This window comes from Lipotes vexillifer, unplaced genomic scaffold (genome assembly GCF_000442215.2).
Source record: "Lipotes vexillifer unplaced genomic scaffold, Lipotes_vexillifer_v1.1 scaffold1282, whole genome shotgun sequence".
In the NCBI taxonomy this organism is placed as follows: Eukaryota; Metazoa; Chordata; class Mammalia; order Artiodactyla; family Lipotidae; genus Lipotes; species Lipotes vexillifer.
In genome coordinates, this window is record NW_006769464.1 from 655,166 (window position 1) to 676,329 (window position 21,164).

General features: G+C 34.8%; 1 protein-coding gene across 2 annotated transcripts in view; it reads right to left on the minus strand.

Annotated features, from left to right (window-relative positions):
- PGR (progesterone receptor) overlaps nucleotides 1-21,164 on the minus strand; it is a 108,664-nt gene that overhangs the window by 3,973 nt on the left and 83,527 nt on the right. For both annotated transcript variants that reach the window (XM_007445611.1, XM_007445612.1), the window contains 2 exons: nucleotides 14,681-14,825; nucleotides 13,068-13,198 (listed from right to left, as the gene is read on the minus strand). In XM_007445611.1, the coding sequence (XP_007445673.1) occupies nucleotides 13,068-13,198; nucleotides 14,681-14,825 (276 nt within the window). The remainder of the gene's footprint in view (nucleotides 1-13,067; nucleotides 13,199-14,680; nucleotides 14,826-21,164) is intronic.

Here is a 21,164-nt window from a genome sequence, read left to right on the forward strand (position 1 = left end):
TCCTGCTGATATGAGAGAAAGCCATTGATATTTGAATTTTCTCTTATATTCAGCCACTTGGTTTTACTCTATTTTATTTATTCATTTATTTATATTTTTAAATCTAACAGCTTTTGTTTGATTTTTTTTTCAGTATAAGACAATACTATATTCAAATAATAGCTTCATTTTATCTTTTCCAACAGTTGTAGCTCTCATTTCTGCTTCATGGTTCAATGCATTGTTTAAGACTTCCAGAACAATATTAAAAAATAATAGTAATGGTAAATACCCCTGTTTTGTTGCTGATTTTACTGAGAATGCCTCTCATTCCTATTATGATGTTAACTGGTAATTTATATATCTACCTCTGAAATCTTTAATTCATACATCCAAATGTTGGGCACAACTTCCTACTCTTATGACTAGTTCTCTTGTTTTCACTACGTAGTCAATTTACGTATTGCTTTTCTCCTAAATGTTTTCAGTCCTTCTGTTGTCACTTGTCTGAGATGTCCTGGTTGATTTCTTTAGCAACTCTATTACCATAACTCCCAATTTCCTTGTTTCCTTTTACTTTGGTCTCACTTGTCCTACAAACAAATCTTCAAACTGAAGTTTGAAAAAGTTTCTGACTTTTTCTGCAACTACATCCAGATTGCTGAAAGAAAAATCACATAATCTCTGGATTTATGATTTTGACCCTTAGCAGTATTTCTATAGAGAAGTGTACTTCATTTGAGCAAAGCCAACCATATGTGTCCGGCAAAGGGAAATAAATAATCCTTTTTCAAAAACTCCTACTTTATTCCCTCTACCCGAATCAGACCTTGGCTTCCACTTCCCTTGGAAGAAAGACGGCCGCAGATAACAAACCGATAGAAACCAAAAGTTAATTCTTTGGTTTTGAGTTTTCAAGAGCTCACATCCTAAGTATAAAAGGGATTTAGAAAAGTAATCTTGGCAATATGAGACTTTTGCTCCAATTGAAAACTTAACTGTTGTACATACATTTGTATGTATATGCTATGTGTATCTATGATCTTGTCCCTTTACTTCATATGGCAGCTTTTTTTTTTTTTAATTTACCATTTTAACCTTTTATTACTTAAAAAAAATTTTTTTTTTTTTGGCTGCACCACATGGCATGTGGGATCTTAGTTCCATGCCCCCTGCATTGGAAGCTCAGAGTCTTAACCACTGGACCACCAGGGAAATCCCTATAGCAGCTATTTTAAACATCCATAACTCTTTTTACACTTCCCAACCAATCCTCAAATCTCTCTCACTCTTAAACATGACTGTAAAATTATTTGTTCTTCTGATTACTGAAGTACTGTCTTTTCATTGGGCTTTAAAGAGTTGGAAAACTAGTAACCCAAAGCCCTCAGTCTATCCATCTAAGTGTTTAGGACCAGACTTGAACCAATTATCCTCTTTACAAGAGAAGCAAGGCTAATTCCACACTGCGTCATTCTTTTAGAATCAACACATGCTCCTAGGATATGATAATCTAATCACTAGGCTCTCATCCTATGCTCCTGGGATATCTCTGAAAATTATCCTCCTCTCCTACTCTCTTCCCTAGATTTCAGATCTATGATGAACCAGCTCTCCAAAAAATTTCTATTTCCTTTGAGCTCTTTACATTAATTCATTGTTTTCTTAATTATTACACCCAGAATTACATGATTGGAGAATTTTCTCTCAGATTCTTATGGATTCCATATGTGGGTTTTTAGGATTTCTTGTAAATATATTAGTGGCAAGTGGGAGAGAGTGAGTGAAGGGCAGTTAGTCAGATGCTATTTTAGATAAGAATACTTTAAAAAAAAGAATACTTATTTTTGGTTTAGCTAATTTAACAATAATGTGTATTCATTGGAAAAATTTTAGAAAATACAGAAAACATATGGAAAATTACAAGTCACCTGAGATCCTACAATCCAATATTTCAGGACATTTCCTAATATTATATTGAGAACATTTACTTATATCATTCAAAATTCTTCAAAAATGAATGTTTTAATTCACACATAAAATTTCATATCACAAAAATGTGTAGGACATACAATTTATTTAATTGTTTTATCGTTTGACATTTGGAATATTTTACTAATCTAAACAATACTTATGATGAATGTCTTATTTTTGATGGATATATTCTTAGAAGTAGAATTATTAGAGTAAAAGGTATTACCTGTCTTAACACAGATAATATACATTTCTAAACTACTTCTTACTAGTTAACTGTTGTGTGCTTTGTACTGAGTATTTTCATTTTAGGTAATCTTTGCTTTTTATAGAGAAAAATAAAATACCATCTCATTTTCACTTCGCTAATTATTAGTGAGGTTGAACAATTTTCTTAAGCTTTTTAGTGATTTTTTTCTGTTTTGTATTCGTTTATAGTGATCTAAGCTGTATTTTAAATATTCTTCTCAGTCTGTGGTTTAAAGCTAGTTTTAAAAATATTTAATCAGTTTTGTAACTTTATTAGGGCAAAGGGTACTGCCCAGGCGATCCAAATTTTGCCATGCTCCAGGCAAACACTTTCAATTATTTCAACTATTTCTTTTGATCTTTCCTTCCATAGCTTTAAATAACATCTTTATAGAGCTGCTCCTTGAGTTTTTATTTTTAACTTTTGACTTTCCAGTATGGAAAATGGGGCTGTAACTCTATTTCCATATTCCAGATCTACTATTACCCCCACACCACAAACACACTCACACACGTATAACTTCCTATTCCTCCTCTTCCTAATATCATTTTCCTAATATTGGTTAGATCAATATTCAGTGTTTACTACTTTAGCTATGCAAAATGCTACTACAGTCAAGTCATATAGCATTTACTATGATTTCTTTTCTTTTCTAGTATAATTTTTTGTTTTACTGAGAGTAACCATATTGATGGGTGTGAAGTGGTATCTAATTGTGTTTTTTATTTGTGTTTCTCTAATGACTAGTGATGCTGAGCATTTTAATGGCTGTTTGTAAACCTTCTTTTGAGAAATGTCTATCAAAACCTTTATTTATTTTTAAATTGGTTTATTTTGTTTATTGTTGAATTGTAGAGGTTATTTATGTCATCTGGATATTAATACTTTTACCTTAGCAGACATATGATTTTCAATATTTTCACCAATTCAATGGATTGCCTTTTCTTTGTGTTGTGTCCTTTGATACACAGAGGTTTTAAATTTTGATAAAGTCTGTTTATCTTTTTCTTTTGTTGCCTGTGTTTTGGGTGTTATATCCAAGAAATCACCGCAAAATCCAATGTCACAAAACTTTCCCTCTATGTTTTCTTCTAAGGGTTTCATAGTTTTAGCTCTTAGATTTAGTTCTTTGATTTATTTCAAGTTAATTAAAATTTTTGTTGAAATGTAGTTGATGTACAATATGTTAATTTCAGGTGTACTACGTAATGATTTGACATTTGCATACATTATGAAATGATCACCACAATCAGTATAGAAAACATATGTCCCCATACAAAGTTATTACTTACAAAGTTATTATATTACTGGCAATATTCCTTATGCTGTATATTACATGCCCTGGCTTATTTATTTTTTAATTGGAGGTTTGTACCTCTTAAAACCCTTCACCTATTTTGCCCCCTATCCCCTCCTCTCTGGCAGCCACCTATTTGTTCTCAGTATCTATGAGTCTGTTTTCATTTTGTTTTGTTTGTTTTGCTTTTTAGATTCCACATGTAAGTGAGATCACATAATATTTGTCTTTCTCTGAATTATTTCACTTAGCACAACACCCTCTAGATCCATTCATGTTGTTGCAAATGGCAAGATTTCTTTTTTATGGCTGAGTAATATTCCATTATATATTGCCATATATATATATATATATATATATATACCACATCTTCTTTATCCATTTACTTATCAGTGGACACTTAGATTGCTTCCATATCTTAGCTATTATAAGTAGTGCTGCAATGAACAGTGGTATGCATATATCTTTCCAAATTAGTGTTTTTGTTTTCTTCAGGTATATACCCAGAAGTGAAATTGCTGGACCATATGGCAGTTCTATTTTTAAATTTTTGAAGAACTTACATACTATTTATCATAGTGGCTGTACCAACTTACAATCCTACCTATGGTGCACAAGGGTTCCCTGTTCTCCATATTCTCTCCAACATTTTTTATTTTTTGTTTTTTTAATGATAAGCCATTCTGACAGGTGTGAAGTAGTATCTCATTGTGGTTTTGATTTGTATTTCCTTGATGATTAGGGACATTGAGCATCTTTTCATGTATCTTGGCCATCTGAGTATCTTCTTTGGAAAAATGTCTCTTCAGGTCCTCTGCCCATTTTTTAATCAGGTTGTTTGTTTTTTGATATTGAGTTGTATGAGTTCTTTGTACATTTTGGATACTAACTCCTTATCAAATATAGAATTTGCAAATATCTTCTCCCATTCAGTAAGATACTTTTTCATTTTGCTGAAAGTTTCCTTCACCTTGCAAAGCTCTTTAGTTTGATGTAGTCCCATTTGTTTATTTTTGCTTTTGTTGGCCTTGCCTGAGGAGATAGATTGAAAGAATATTGCTAAGACCAATGTCAAAGAGCATACTACCAAACATAGGCAATAAAACATACTGTAGGAATTTTATGGTGTCAGGTCTTACATTTATGTCTTTAAGCCATTTGGAATTTACTTTTGTACATGGTGTGAGAAAGTAGTCCAGTTTAATTCTTTTGCATGTAGCTGTCCATTTTTCTCAACACCATTTATTGAAGAGGCTGTATCTTCATTGTATATTCTTGCCTCCTTTGTCTTAGATTAGTTGATCTTACAAGTATGGGTTTATTTCTAGGCTCTCAATTGTGTTTCATTGATCTATGTGTCTGTTTTTGTGCCAGTACCATAGTGTTTTGATTACTGTAGCTTTGTAGTATAGTTTGAAATCAGGGCTCTTGATAGCTCTAGCTTCATTCTTCTTTTTCAAGATTGCTTTGGCTATTCAGGGACTTATGTGTTTCCATACAAATTTTACAATTATTTTTTCTAGTTCTGTGGAAAATGCCTGTAGTATTTTGATAGGGTTTGCATTGAATATAGATAGCCTTGGGCAGTATGATCATTTTAACAATATTAATTCTTCCAATCCATGAGCATGGTCTATCTTTCCATTTGTTTGTGTTATTTTCAATTTCTTTCACCAATGTCTTGCAGTTTTTAGATTACTCATCTTTTATCTCTTTGGTTAGATTTATTTCTAGGTATTTTATTCTTTTTGATGCAATTATAGATGGAACTGTTTATTAATTTATCCTTCTGATAGTTTATTATAAGTGTATGGAAGTGCAACATAGTTCTGTATATTAATTTTTTCTCTTACAACTTTACTGAAATCATTTATTAGTTTAAATAGTTTTTGGTAGCATCTTTAGGATTTTCTACATATAGTATCATGTCATCTGCAAACAGTGGCAGTTTTACTTCTTTTTCAATATGGATGGTATTTATTGCCTTTTCTTGTCTGACACTGTGGCTAGAACTTCCAATACTATGTTGAATAAAAGTAATGAGAGTGAGCATCTTTGTCTTGTTCCTGATCTCAGAGAAAATGCTTTCAGATTTCACCACTGAGTATGACATTGGCTGAGAGTTTGTCATATATGGCCTTTATTATGTTGAGATCTGTTCCCACCACACCCATTTTGTTAAGAGTTTTTATCATAAATGGATGTTGAATTTTGTCAGAAGCTTTTTCTGCATCTATTGAGATGATCATATGGATTTTATTCTTCAATTTGTTAATTTGCTTCATTACATTGATTGACTTTCAGATACTGAAGCTTCCTTGCATCCCTGGGATAAATCCCACCTCATCATGGTGCATTATCCTTTTAATGTATTATTGAATTCAGTTTGCTAATACTTTGCTCAGAGTTTTTGCATCTATGTTCATCATTGGCCTGCAATTTTCTTTTTTTATGGTATCTTTGTCTGGTTTTGGTATCAGGGTGATGCTGGCCTCATAGAATGCTGGCCTATTTAATTTTTTTTAATACTTGAGAATGATACGGGTAAAATTCGCCTGTGAAGCCATCTGGTCCTCAACTTTTGTTTGTTGGGAGTTTTTGGATTATTGATTCAATTTCATTAATGGTAATCATTCTGTCCATATTTTCTATTTCTTCCTAATTCACTCTTAGAGATAGTACATTTCTTTTTTGTTTTTAGGTTTTTTTAAAATTTATCTTTATTTTTTTATTGAGTATAGTTGCTTTACAATATTGTGTGTTTATACTGTACAGCAAAGTGAATCAGCTGCAGGTATACATATATCCCCACTTTTTTGGATTTCCTTCTCATTTAGGTCACCACAGAGCACTGAGTAGAGTTGCCTGTGCTATACAGTAGGTTCTCATTAGTTATCTATTTTACACATAGTATCAATAGTGTACATATGTTAATCCCAGAGATTGCACATTTCTAGCAATGTATCCATTTCTTCTAGTTTGTCCATTTTATTGGCATATTTGTACTAATTAGTACATATTGCACTAACCTCTTACAGTCTTTGTATTTCTGTGGTGACAGCTGTAACTTCTTTTTCAATTCTGATTTTATTTTTATGGGCCCTCTTCCTTTTTTCCTTGGTGATTCTGGCTAAAGCTTTATTAATTTTGTTTATCTTTTTAAAGAACCAGCTTTTAGCTTAATTGATTTTTTCTATTGTTTTTTCATCTCTGTTTCATTTATTTCTGTTCTGATCTTTCTTTCTTTTCTTCTACTAAGTTTGGGTTTTGTTTGCTCTTCTTTTTCTAGTTCCTTTAGGTGTAGATTAGATTGTTCATTTGTTTTTTTTTGTTGTTGTTGTTGTTTCTTGAGGTAGGCCTGTATTGCTATAAATTTCCCTCTTGGAACTGCTTTGGCTGTGTCCCATAGATTCCAGAACAATTTGTTTTCCATTTTCATTTGTCTCAAGGTATGTTTTTATTTTCTCTCAATTTCTTCAGTGACCATTGGTTGTTTAGAAGCATATTGTTTAGACTCCCTGTAATTTTTTCCAGTTTTTTCCCTTGTAGTTGATTTCTAGTCTCATACCATAGTGTTCAGAATAGACACATAATATGATTTCATTTTTCTTAAATTTATTGAGACTTGTTTTGTGGCCTAGCATGTGACCTATCCTGGACAATGTTCCATGTGGACTTGAAAAGTATGTGTATTCTCCTGTTTTTTTAATGAAATGTTCTGTAGATATCTATTAAGTCCATCTAGTCTAATGTTTCATTTAAGGCCCATGTTTCCTATTGACTTTCTGTCTGGATTTTCTGTACATGGATGTAAGTGGGGTGTTAAAGTCCCCTAGTATTATTGTATTACCGTCAATTTCTCCCTTTTTGTTTGTTATTATTTGCTTCATGTATTTAGGTGGTATTTTATACCTTTTTAATGTGTGTATCCCTTAACTACTTATTGTATATAGATGATTTTATTACTTTTGTCTTTTAACCGTTTACTAGCTTTACAAGTGGTGATCTACTACCTTTACTGTATGTCTGTCTTTACTGGTAAGAATTTTCCTTTCATAGTTTCATATTTCTAGTTGTGGCCTTTCCTTTCTGCTTAGCAGAGTCTCTTTAACATTTTTTGTCAAGCTGGTTTAGTGGTACTGAACTCTTCTAGCTTTTGCTCATCTGTGAAATTCTTTTTCTTTCCTTTAAATCTGAATGATATCCTTGCTACGTATTCTTGGTTGTAGGTTTTTTCCTTTCATCACTTTGAATGTATCATGCCACTCTCTTCTTGCTTGCAAAGTTTCTGCTGAAAAGTTAGCAGATGGTCTTAAGGAAGTTCCCTTGTACATAACTAGCTGGTTCTTTTTCTTGCTGCTTTTAAGATTCTGTCTTTAATTTTTGTCATTTTAAGTATCATGTGTCTTGGTGAGGACCTCTTTGGGTCCATCTTATTTATAGTTTTTGTGCTTCTTGGATATGGATGTCTGTTTCCTTCCTCAGGTTAATGAATTTTTCCAGCTATTATTTCTTAAGGTTTTGACCCCTTTCTCTCTCTTCTCTATTTCTGGGACTGTGTAATACAAATGTTAGTATGCTTGATATTGCCTCAGAAGTCTCTTAAACTATCCTCATTTTTTAAAGTTCATTTTTCTTTTTTCTGTTCAGCTTGCGGGATATACACTACTTCATCTTCCAGATCACTGATCCATTCCTCTGTATCATCTAATCTATTCTTTCTTTCTAGTGTATTTTTTATTTCAGTTATAGAATTCTTCAGTTCTGATTGGCTCTTTGTATTTTTTAACTCTTTGTTGGAATTCTCACTGTGATCATGAACATCTTTACAATCATTACCTTGAGCTCTTTTTTTTTGGGGGGGGGAGGGCGGGTAGATTGCTTATCTCCAATTCATTTGGTTCTTTTACAGAGATTTTGTTTTGTTTTTCTGTTTGGAACATATTCTTCTTTATTCTCATTTTGCCCAACTCTCTGTGTTTGTTTCTATGTGTTATGTAGGTTGGTTACATTTCCCAATCTTGGAAAACTAGCCTTATGAATGAGACATTCTAAGGACCCAGCAGTATGTTCCCCTCTGGCCACCAGAGCTATATTCGCTAGTATGTGGACTGTGTGTGCCCTTCTGTTGTGGTGGGACTGACAACTGTGGGTGCACTGGTAGGGAGGGCTGGTTCTCTGTGAGTCCCTGCCTCATATGGTGGCTACAGGCCCACTAGCAGGGATGGCTGGGTCCCTGTGTAGCTGGGCAGCCCAGGGTGGCTTGGGGTTGGTACCTACTTTCTGGAGGGCAGGTAAGCCCTCTGTGCTAATCCAGAGAGAAGATTCCAAAATGATGTTTGCCAGCACCTGTGTTATCATGGTAGAATGAGCTCCCCAAAATGGCTACCACCAGCATCTTTGTTCCTAGGGGTAGTCCCGGTCGCCTCCTGCCTTCCTGGGGGGCTCTCCAAGATCAGCAAGTGGGTCCGACCCAGGCTCCTTTCAGACTACTGACATTATGCTAGGACTTGGGAGTATGCGAGATTTTGCAATATGCTCTTTAAAAGCAGAACCTCTGTTTCTTATAGCTTTCCAGCTCTCTCAAATGTAAGTCCTGCTGGTTTTCAAAGCTAGATATTCTGGGGCCTCATCTTTTTGGTGCAGGACCCAGGGCTGGGGAGCCTGATATAGGACTCAGACCCCTTGCTTCTTGGAATGGACCTCTACAATTGTGATATTTCTTCTATTTGTGGGTTGCTGACCCAGGGATGTGGGTCCTGACTGTACTATGTTTCCACTTCTCCTACCTGAGTCATTGTGCTTCCTCATTTATCTCTTTTGTTATGGAAAATCTTTTCTGATAGACTTCAGGTTGTCCTCATAGATAGTTGCTCTGAAAATAGCTGTAATTTTGGTGTGTCTGTGGGAGGAGGTGAGTTCACAGTCTTCCTACTCCATTATCTTGGCCACCTCTCTCCAAAATGACAAGTTAATTTTTGTATATAGTGTAAGGTAAGGGTACAACTTAATTTTTTTGAATGAAATTTTCCATATACCATTTGCTGAAAAGACTGACTATTCCCTTAATGTTTACATCTTTATTTCTTTTTCTAATGTTTTGTTATTCTCTTTCTAAGTTTGGGTGTTGGGCTTCCTTCTGAACTGTGATTTTTCTTATTTTTTTTGTTTTTTTGCTCTACTTTTGAGAGGCTTTTCAACTCTGTCATCCAATGGCAGTACTCACTTTTAAATTAAATATAAATAAATATATATATATATAATGTATATATATATATATATTTTTTAATTTCCAAGAACTCTTTTCTTTCTTTGTGTTATTCCTTTTTCATGTATCCAGTCATTGTTTTATGGTTGGAATATGCTCTGTTATCTTTCTAAAGAAGGATGGCTTTTAAATTATTTTGAAGTTTTCATCTCCCTACATGGTTTCTGTTTCCTCCAAGTATTTTTTTTTTTTGTCTTTGTCTTCGATATCAAATGCCTTCCCCAGATGCCTTGGTTGTTTATTTATATTCAAGAGTGGAAAATTAAAAAGCTGATTGATAGTTCTGTTTGAATGGGTAGTGCTTATTGACTGTGAGCTTTAGTGCAGGGCAATCTGGCTAAGCTATTTCAAAGAGAAACTCTTGCTATTAGCATATTTAGTTCTTTTTCTTTCCAGCTAAACAAATTCTTTAGAGAAGAATCTTTCATTTTCCTATCTGGAGAATATAAACTTGGATGAAGGTGTTCCAGAAGATAGGTGGGTTTGGAGGATGGTGTCTCAACATTTATTATATACTTAATTTGTTTCCACTATCGAACCCCTCACCCCCATCAGTGCCTGCAGTTCATCAATCCAGCTGCCTTCTGTTATATCCTCTTCAGGGAATAAACCTACAATCTCTGCCTTAGTTGCAGAAGAACAATTGCATGGTTGGATGATATTTGGAACAAATTTTCAACAGAACTTGGTGTTTTAAATTCTACTTTCATTCTCATTTCAAAAAAGAAAATCATTGTTGTCACTAATTGCAAAACATGTTAGAGGTTCAGTGATTCAAATCAAGGTGGTTTTTGACTTTTCTTACTTCAGGCTTAGAATCCACCTTCTCAGGTATACTAAATTAGTTCTACTTGCTGGCTTGCAGAATTTTATTGCTATTGATTTTTCTTTCATTTTCTTGCCCTTTTATTTTATTTCTTAAAAAAATCCCTTGACTAATATTTTTATGTAGTTTTATTAGGACAATGGTAAAAGTGTGTGTTCAAACTGCCATATTTTCCTGGATATCTGTATTTTAATTTTTAATGGCAAATGGGAGGTTTAAATTCTTATCAAATCATTGAACTTTTTCTTTGCCAACTTTCCTATTGCATTTATTTTTTAAAAGGTATTCCATATTTGAGATTTCTAAATCATTTATACTCCTTTTAGCTAACTTTTAACAATTAAGGTGCTTATAATTATGTGCCATTTATTTTAGGATACAATTTCAGCTAAATATCCAAACTAAGTTTCCCCCAAATATAAAGCTACTTTTCTCAACAATATTTATTTGTTCCATGCTCAAAGATCTGTGATGTTTCCACTGCAGCATATTAAGTTCTAGTATATATTATGACTCGACTAATTAAGTGTATGTATTTCTCTTCCACACTCTATTAATTACTGTAGCTTTCTAATTCTCTCTGCCCCCAGACTTCTGTAATACTTATCTATTTTTCAAGACTTAAGGATGAATTTTCAATAACTTTGCCAAGTCTCTCCTAAAAAAATCTCATTAAAATTTGTGCAAATTTTATTACACAATTATATATAACATATATAGTACTATAATATATACTATATTATGTATAGTACTATTCACTAAATATATGATTTTCCCTTTTCTTGAAGTTGCAAGTGGCCAAAAACCTTGCCTTCTATGGTATGTGAGTGGAAGTTATATGTATCTCCCTTCCTTCCCTTACCACTCCCTTTCCTTACCACTGCTCTAGTGATTATGGAAGCATGCGTCAAGATGTAGCCTCCATTTGCCTGGAACACCTGAGTGATGACAATGAGCTTCCCTGTTGATCTGCATTGGAAATATAGTAAGAAGAATAAATACTTAAAATTTTTTTTTGATAAGTTACTGAGATTTGGAGTTGTTTGGTCCCCAGCATAATGTAGCCTAGCCATAATTACAGAATTATGTTAATGATATCAACTAATTTGGGAGATCTAGGACTATCTATGATATATCTGCTATTGGATTCATTACTGTCAAGAAAAGAATGACAGTCATTAACTGCTGTATTATTACATTTATTCCAGTTGACTCTCTTGGCCAGTCCCATATCAATTCCCTTAACCCCTTTTATGCTTTTTCATCAAATTAGCCTTGCAGGTCTATGCTCCAGATAGGGTTTCCAAGGGTGGGGGATAAGGCTATGGATCCTTAGATCCTGTATTAATCTGTATCTGGGCATAGGTTTCATAAGGTAAACTTTCTTCTTAAGAGTTCAGATTTTCTGCTTTTCCTCTTGATACACTCCCCAGCCCCATCACTCGAGATTTATGCCATTAGAAAGAAGTCTCTGCACAATCATTGATGAGAAACTATTGGCTCACTTTCTACCTAAGGCCTTAGCTTTCTGTGGTTTCCTTTCAAATCACTATGAGTGAAGGAAGGGCCAGTTCAGACATTCAAAGGCTGAGTCTACCTGTGCATGGAAATGGCACAGAAAAGGGTAAAAGTTAGAAGCAATTTAAAAACATTTCCCTCCCAGACCCTCGGAGATCCATTGAAGCAGAGGTGCATGTGTTCTTTGTGTATTAAAAAATGAATGGATATCTACCCATCCTTCTGGTTACCAATGCTGTTCTATAGTGCAACATTTCCTTTTTCTTCAGGGTATGCAACTAGGGTGCATTTTCCAGCCTCTCCTGCAGTAAAGGTGAGCCATAGAATGTGGGTGGAAGACAGCTCAAGGTCTCATCTCTAAACCTTTTCTTACGCAGTGCTCATCTTCTAGTCAGATCCAATGGAGGACTCCAAGGTGATGAAAAGGGTAGAGCCCCTGGATGTAAGGAGCCTGGGTTTTCTTGCCAACCCACTGGACTGACTGTGAGTAATAAATAAACTGCTATTGTACTATGCTACTGATCTTTGCAGTTATGTGTTATAATCGTTAGCCTATCCTGACATAAAGAGAATAGTTACAAATAAAATTGTGCATTTTACAGAGTAAATCCTCTGTGAGGTGGGGATGTAGGGAAGCATAGTTTGTGTTTATGCAATATTAATTAGTTTATAATATCTAATTGGATGAATATGAAAAAGTCATTTAATTATGTTTTACCTAAAAAGGATAGAAACTGGCTTAATTGATGGCCTATTTTAATGTTAGGTGATAGGTAAAACCTGAGAAATATGAAGTAATGTCATTATAGTCTATGGATGTTTCTCCTTTGAAGTTATTATCTAAGATTCATAGCTCATGTGTAATCATATGATCATATTGTTGTTTGAAACTTTCCTAATGAATTAAAAATTAAGAAAGTAAATATCTTGTATTAAGTTACTTATGCTCACTCACTTGTATTAAGAAGTAGCAATACTTTCATACAGAGGAACTCTTCTTGGCTAACTTGAAGCTTCACAAACTCCTGTGGGATCTGCCACATGGTAAGGCATAATGAATAGAATGATGATTCCTTCATCCGCTGTCTTGCACCACACACAACACACAGAAGAAAAAGCAACAGGAAAAGAAAAAACAGAGTGGCTTAGCCAGTTTATGTAATGTATCAGAGATTATGAGATTTAGTAATTACCTGACTTATTGAAAATGACTTTTTATAAACAAACTCAATATTTGGAATTTTAAATGTCTTCTAAATTTAGTCACAATACTGGATTTTTGAAGTTAGAAAATTATATTAAATACACATTAACTAAGATTAATGCTGTTTCTCACTTTTATTATCACATTTTAAAAACCTAAACCAAGAAAGGAGAGCAAAGTTGTGGGAGTTGAAAAAGTTGTGGTGCTGAGGAACACTCAGGAAATACTTTATTTACTGATTTTTTCCTGTGAAAAACACAAATAAAATTTTGTGTGCAATCCAATGGGAGAGTGAATTCAATTCACAGAAATTGAATAGTATAGAATAGTTCAGTGCACTCAGTTTAGAGTATCCAGTATAAAATAGTTACACTGTGAACTATTCTAGAGGAAATGTATGGTGATATAGAAAAGATAACATTAACAAGCATTAAATAATGGACAAGACAAACACAAATTCTGAATGTTGAGGAAATTTACTTAAGGCATTTTCTCAACTCTGTACTGTTTTGTAATATTTGTGCTAGTCAAAGAAGTGAACAGGAATAGTAGGAAAAAAACTAGATTTTGACTCAGAAGAGCTAAGATTCTTTGGCAAATTATGCAATCTCCTCTGCCTCAGTTTCCTGAACTGTGAAATAAAGGGTGATGATTCCTTACCAACTTCAAGGGATTGTAGGAAAAAATGGAATAAAATATATGAAAGTTACCTGTAATCTGTAAAGACTTATCCAAATATAAATTATCATGTTATATAATTCTGAGTCAGCATGCACCATTAGGACAGTATAAATATTTTCATGAAAAGATTCTTACTCAGTTTAAGGTTACATGTAGAAAGTTAATTACAGTAATTCCAATATAATGAAGCAAATTGAATTCAATTTCAATATTTATCTTTCAATGTTTTAAATAAATTACCAGTCTAATTTTTCCTCTAGGAAGAGAGATAATATTTTTACTTTTTGAAGGTAACTCAATACTTTCATGCAAAAATATTCCTCAGTTAATTCATTATCTTCATTACTACCAATGTAAAAATTTTAATTAGATAAACTAAATATTTACTTTTGTCTTTAAGTATATTTCTTGATACATTTTTGAAGTTTAAAAAATTTTGATTTGTGACAGCTATTGAAGTAAAATAAAAAAGCTCCAAATGTCAAATCACTGATAAAATAATACAATTTTATTAATGTTGTCATTTAAAGCTATATCCCAAGGTAGTTCTAAGAAACCTTTCAGGAAAATTCTATTATTTAGGACACTAGATGGTATGCTTATCTGTTGAAATGTAATTTTCAAGATTATCCTACATATATACTTTTGATAACAATAACAACAAATGTCAAGTTACTACTTACTCATTTAGTATTAGATCAGGGGCAAAATACAGCATCTGTCCACTGACATGCTTATAAGATCTCCATCCTAGTCCAAATACCATTAAGCTCATCCAAGAATACTGGATGAGAGTTATCTGGTCATCAATATGTAAGTTTCGAAAACCTACAAAATAAATTTACATATAAAATGATCACAAAAATCACTTTGTCAAAAACCTTAAAAATAAATAAAAATTTGAAAATAGATGTAAGTAGGGTAATGTAATATAATGTTTTCAATCTCAATATATTTACACAAAAAAGCAGGAAATAATAATAGAGCCCGAAACACTAAAAAGAAGAGACTCTGGAATTTATTAAAATTAGTCACTGTGATTTAGCATTTCTGGGAACTCACTAATTAAATCAAACATCTATCATTTATTCATGCAACACTCATTTATTGAGAGCCAATTGTGTGCCAGGCACTGTGGTAAAATGTTGGCGTTATGAAGATGAGTAAGACACAACCGTTGCCCTTAAAAGAAGCTTGCAACTCAACAGGAGAGATAAGCACGTAAGTATTGAGATAGAGAAGGTAAGAGGGAATACACCAGGCAATAGGGAGATCAGGAAAACTGCCCCCAAACAGAAATAATGCCTGAACAGATTAGAGTCAGTTGGTTGAGGAATCTTAATTCTTTGGGATTTAAACATAAATTGGTTTTATTTTGTAAAACCACTGCTCTCAATTATGCTACATCTAGTTTTTCTTTAACAATCCTTAATTAAATTTTGAGTAGATTCCATAGTTTTCTGGTCACTTTTGCTTTATGAAACTTAATCCAGTCTTATTTTAAACTCTCATATGGCTTAAGAGGTTTAGAGTCTGTGGTTATGGGTGTGTTTGTGTGTGTGTGTGTGTGTGTGTGTGTGTGTGTGTGTGGTGTGAATGCTCTGGTCTTTCACACCTTCACAACCTCCCTCTTTTAGACGTTTCTCTGGTGTTGGTGGCAGAGGAAGGATGGCAGGGAAAAGGCGAGTGTATCTTCACTTACATAGTCAAAGTTTTCTCTCCATTTCTTTCTAATTCTCTTTTTGCCTGCTTAGGGGAAGATGACCAGCTCGGCACTGATGGGCTTAAAGGAGGGAGGGGTAAAGAGGCGCTTGGAGGCATGGGCTGGGGTCAGATCGTGGATGGTCTTGTATTCCTATTAAGGAGCAATGGGAGTGATATAGCCTGATTTATATTATGCACAGCTCATTGGTAGCCAGGTGGAGGACGGATTCAAGGGAAAGGGTCCGAGGTTAGGGAGAGAGATTGGGAGCTATGGCCAAAGTCCAGGTGAGAGATGATAAAAGCCTGAAATAAGTCAACAGGTAGGAGTAGAGAAGATAGAGTACATCAGAGAAATGTTTAAAGAGTAAAATCAAAGAAATCTGGCAAGTGATAGTACATAGGTAGGAGAAAGAGGGAGTCAAACAGATCTTTCAGATTTTGTACTTGAATGGTGGGTGATGATAACAGCATTACTGAGACAAAATAAAGGAGGAGAAACAGGCTAGAGAAAAAATAGTAAGTTTTGGACCTGTTTGAGGGACTGATGGAATATCCATATACATACGGATTAGAGGTATGAGGAGTTATCGGAGCAAAAGATATAAAATTTAATTTATGTGTACCTGAAACAATAAAAGTGAATGAAATATTTCATTAAAGGTATAAAGAAAAACAAGTGTTTTGGTAGGAACCTCAACCACTTTCTGTACAGCTTTTTAAATAGTGTCTATTCCTTCAAAAACTTTCACTGAAGTCCACTTACAAATGGCCTATTTCAAAAGTAAAACCAAAGCAAAACTTAATTCCTTAGATCTCAAGGGCAAAAGAAATTTATTTCCTGATTCAGTTAACTATCTCAAGGCAGGTAGCAGAAAAGTCTATCTATCTTCTCTCCATATGTTCCAGATAGTCCCGACTTCATGTGAATAGTAGGAAGACTGCTATTCCCTTCCTAGAAATTCTAGTCTCAGACGAACCAAAAAACAACCCTAGCACATATTCATAAATAGTGGTACCATAGCAGATATTTGCCCATTTTTGGGGGGGAGGGTGACTTTTCAGTGTTTCACTTTCTCCCCTGCCTCCTTCTCTCCCTCCCTTTTTTCCTCTTTGCAGATAAGAGTTTCCCATGGATTGTAGTTTAATGAGAGCAAGTCCCCCACTTTCCCATCAAGGAAGTTGGCTAAGGCCTCTTCCCCTGGGCTTGTGATCTAAGTTTGATCTGTGGAACACCTGCTACCTGGACTTTGAAGCAAAAAATAGTAAAACAAAGATTAACATATGGTTAGGCTTTACTTGTGATGGTGGTAGTGCCTAATGACAGTGGGATCCAATGGGGACATTTGTGATTTGTTTATTGGCCCTCCAGAGATGCCTTGGTTTCTGCCTACTTTCCAGACTTGTCCTCTAGCTTCTATTCAGTGAACCCCTGATGTATTTTCAGAAAATTATTTTTTTCTTTTTGTTTTCTTTTTGTTTTTTGTGAAGCTCAACTGTTTTTTTGTGGGGGGGTTGTAGTTGTTTTACAATGTTGTGTTAGCTTCTACTGTACAGCGAAGTGGAGTTCCCTGTGTGCTATACAGCAGGCTCTTATTAGTTATCTATTTTATACATATTAGTATATATATGTCAATCCCAATCTCCCAATTCATCCTTGTTTTGTTTTTGATAGCCAGAGGTATTTTGTTTTTGTTTTTTAAAATTAATAGAGTTTGTGTTTATTGCTTACATCCCGATTTATTCAGGTGTAGAAAGACTCCCTAAATAACTAGCCAAGAAAAATTTGGCATGCAATTTTCATAATTCTCTTTTTATTTTCATATGCCATATATGCATCTTGAAGTTCATGTTTATATATTTTACCTCTCTGGTTTTTTAAAAAAATTATGAGTCAGTCAATACAATAGATCTAATACAGAAATGCCACTTGTAAACTGAATATTTTATAGTAATAGTAATTAGTTCTTCCACCAAGTTTAGGATCATTTGATAAGACATAAATAAACTTTCCTAATCTTTGCAAAGCAAGACCCCCTCAAGGGAGGCACATATAGATTTGGTCTATTTTTAGTATATTATAATATAAAAGGCAAATCTTGCTGAAATAACTTAAAACTTACGAAATTACCAATATTTATAGCAGAAAGTATATTCTTTCTATTTAACAGAATGGAGAACAACTCAGAAAATAGCTTTATTTACTCCCCCTTTTAGAGGGCTTATCTGAGATAAATGTACAATGTTAAATTGACTTGAACATACTTGGTACAGAAGTGCAATTTTTTTTTTTTACCATTAACTGTAATATCATTCATTACTTTACACTGAAACAAAGACGGGAACACTGAGATCAAATTCCCATTGATGATAATGATCAGGTAAACTCAGTACATTTGAGATGAGGATCAAAATGAAAACCTTCACACAGAGAAGTGATGGATGACCCGTAATTGTATTCAACAAGTAGTAAAGAAGAATGCCCTTCCCTTTAAAGTGACTTGACTTGATAATTTCTGTCACAAGCTGTCCAATCTGTAATGCCTAAGAAAAAACTGAAAAGAAAGTGTACAGTAACACACGGCCTATATGACCTTCTAGGTTCTCCTGGCTTAATTCCAGAGTTTCAATAAAATATACAGGCTGTGCTCCTCTAAAAACTGTCTCATACTGAAATAGTTACTCAACAACAAGGGCAGAGCACTAACTACCTCAGCACCTTATGACACAAAGCATGAACTTTAAGGAACACAAAATAGCTTCAGCACAATAAATGTAATCACCAACATATGTTTGATGACATTATGAGTAAGGACTTGATGGGTAATGATTTAAGGTAGCATAGTTCTTTCATACCAATTCCAAAATTTAAATTTCTATAAATATTCTTTAAGCACCTGTTTGGGATGAAGCATTATGTTTGCAACTCGGCATAAAGACTAGAAAGACGCTGTTTCTGCCTTTAATACTTGTAGTCTGTGAGACAGACAGATAAGTAGAACATAATTACCACTCAAGTGTGACAGTGGTGTGGTTGACAAAGGTAAGGGTGAAGCGCTCGGAGAGAAAAAGGGGCCTTTGGCTTCAGTCTGGGAAGGTGCAGGAAAATCTTTCTAGGGGAAGGTTGATTAGCATCCTGAAGGCTAGTTAGGGACTAGCCGGGGAAGATGTAGGAGAAAAGAAGGGCCTCCAGGTAGGGAAAACAATATGGACGAAGAAAGGCAGGAAATAGAGCAAAGAGCTTTGTGGGAACTGAAGCTTAGAGGTGCTTGAAGTGGGAGAGTGAGAGAAAATGTGCAAACTCAGGAGGCAGATCACAGAAGGGCCTGGGGTACTAAGGCTAAGAAGTCTGGCTTTGTTCTGGAAAGGGAAGGGAATAACATAATTGATTATAATTGTTTTTGAAAGATGATTCTGGTGGCAGAATTGAGGATGGTTTGGGGGTAATGTGAAACTGTGGTAATAGTGTCAGTCAGGGGTCTACAAGAGAAATCTAGGAAAAAATGACGAGGACCTAAACTAGCTCAAGGCAGTAGCAGTGTAAATATCGTGGATAATGAATCATATCTATAATAAGCAGAGGTGACAGAATTTAATAACTAATTAGACAGGAGGTGAAGGAGAAAAGTAAGCCAAGGATTATAATCAAGATTCTGTCTGCAGTGCCATTTCAAGATACAGAAAAAGGCCTTAGGCTCACGGAGCAGGAGGTCATATTGGCTTGGAAGTTCATTCAGGTGGAAATGTGTAATAAGCAGTAGAAATATATGGTCCAGTAGTTCCATAGAGGGTCTGGGTTGGTACCATGTAATTAGGAGTCATCGGAATATAGTGGTAGTTGAAAATTAGGCCATGAGTGAGCACATCCAGCCTTGCAGACTGAGAAACTACTGGAATATAAGATGGAACCAGGAAATGCTAAATTCATGGTGTGAGTGGCAGAACAAATCCACAAAGGAAACAGGAGATATGTAAATTGAGAGAAACATATCTGTCTGGAAGGCAAGTGACGAACGCCAAAGGAAGAGTTTCGGCAAGACATGGTTACTTTGTCAAAGGCATGTGAAACATGTTAAGGGCTGAAAGTATTCATTTGATTGGATAAGAAAAACATTTTGGTGACATTGGCAATAGTAATGTCAGTGGAATAGGATATCAGAAAAATCACTTTTTAAAGTTTTCATAAAAGTATTATCAAAGCCTGACTTTACTCTTAGAAGGCTAATCTCATTTCTTTTCTATCACTTTGTTGGGGAAAGTAATTATTTTATTCATTTGATTTGGGGCGAGAGAAAAACATCTTTTGTCACACATGCAATGGCCATCACTGACTCAAAAGATATTTTGGCATGCTTCAAAGGCAGAAAACCAGACAAAGGACTGTTCGAGTCCTCTGATATTGATGACTGCAAGTAGTCTGGCTAGCTGAGACCGAGAAGTAAGGTATGTTTAAAAATGTCAAAGCATTGACCTATATAGATTCTTTTCACCAACTAAATAGAAGAATCAAGACAACATTTATAAAAAGGAAATATTTCTCCCAAACCTCTCTGTCTGCTACAATGTATTAATACACAGGATGAAGAATATTTAAAGATGAAATTGGACTGGGAATGAGTACTTAATGATTTAACTACCAAAGCCTACCCTGACTCAGCCCATAATGTATGCTTCTAAATTTACTTTCTGCCACTCTCCCCAATATAACTTTATTGTCAGTGGTTTCTTTTTTTTTCTTTTTTTTTTTTGCACGGGCCTCTCACTGTTGTGGCCTCTGCCGTTGCGGAGCACAGGCTCCGGACGCGCAGGCTCAGTGGCCATGGCTCACGGGCCCAGCCGCTCCGCGGCACGTGGGATCCTTCCAGACCGGGGCACGAACCCTCGTCCCCCTGCATCGGCAGGCGGACTCTCAACCACTGCGCCACCAGGGAAGCCCTATTGTCAGTGGTTTCTTAATACTTGGATGATGAAACCCCCAGGAGGCCAGTAGTGTTTGAGAAACCATATGCACAAATGTATTTTTTCTCAATCAACAGCTATTAAAAGTTTTAATTACTACGTCATGGGGGAAGGTATGATGATATTTTTTATGTTACTAAGGGACCTTCACACCTGAAAAGATTGAAAACCATTCTTATGCTCGTCTAATTCATTGTTCGCCAAGCATACCTCATGACTTCCTTATTTTACACCACCAGCCACACTATTCCTTCTATCCAGAATGCTTTCTCGTCTTAATCACGATTTATCAGGGTCTCATTTCTCTTTCATGGTGTACTTTAACTGAAACCTTGTCTCTGAATCCTTCTCTTGTCCCTGAAGCCAAAAATGTTCTTCTGTCCCCATTTTTAAAAATCTGTATCTTATGCCACTTTCACATACTTCTATAGTTGACCTTTGAACAACATGGGTTTGAACTGGGTCCACTCACCCAGGATTTTTTTCAATACTACAGTACTACATGAT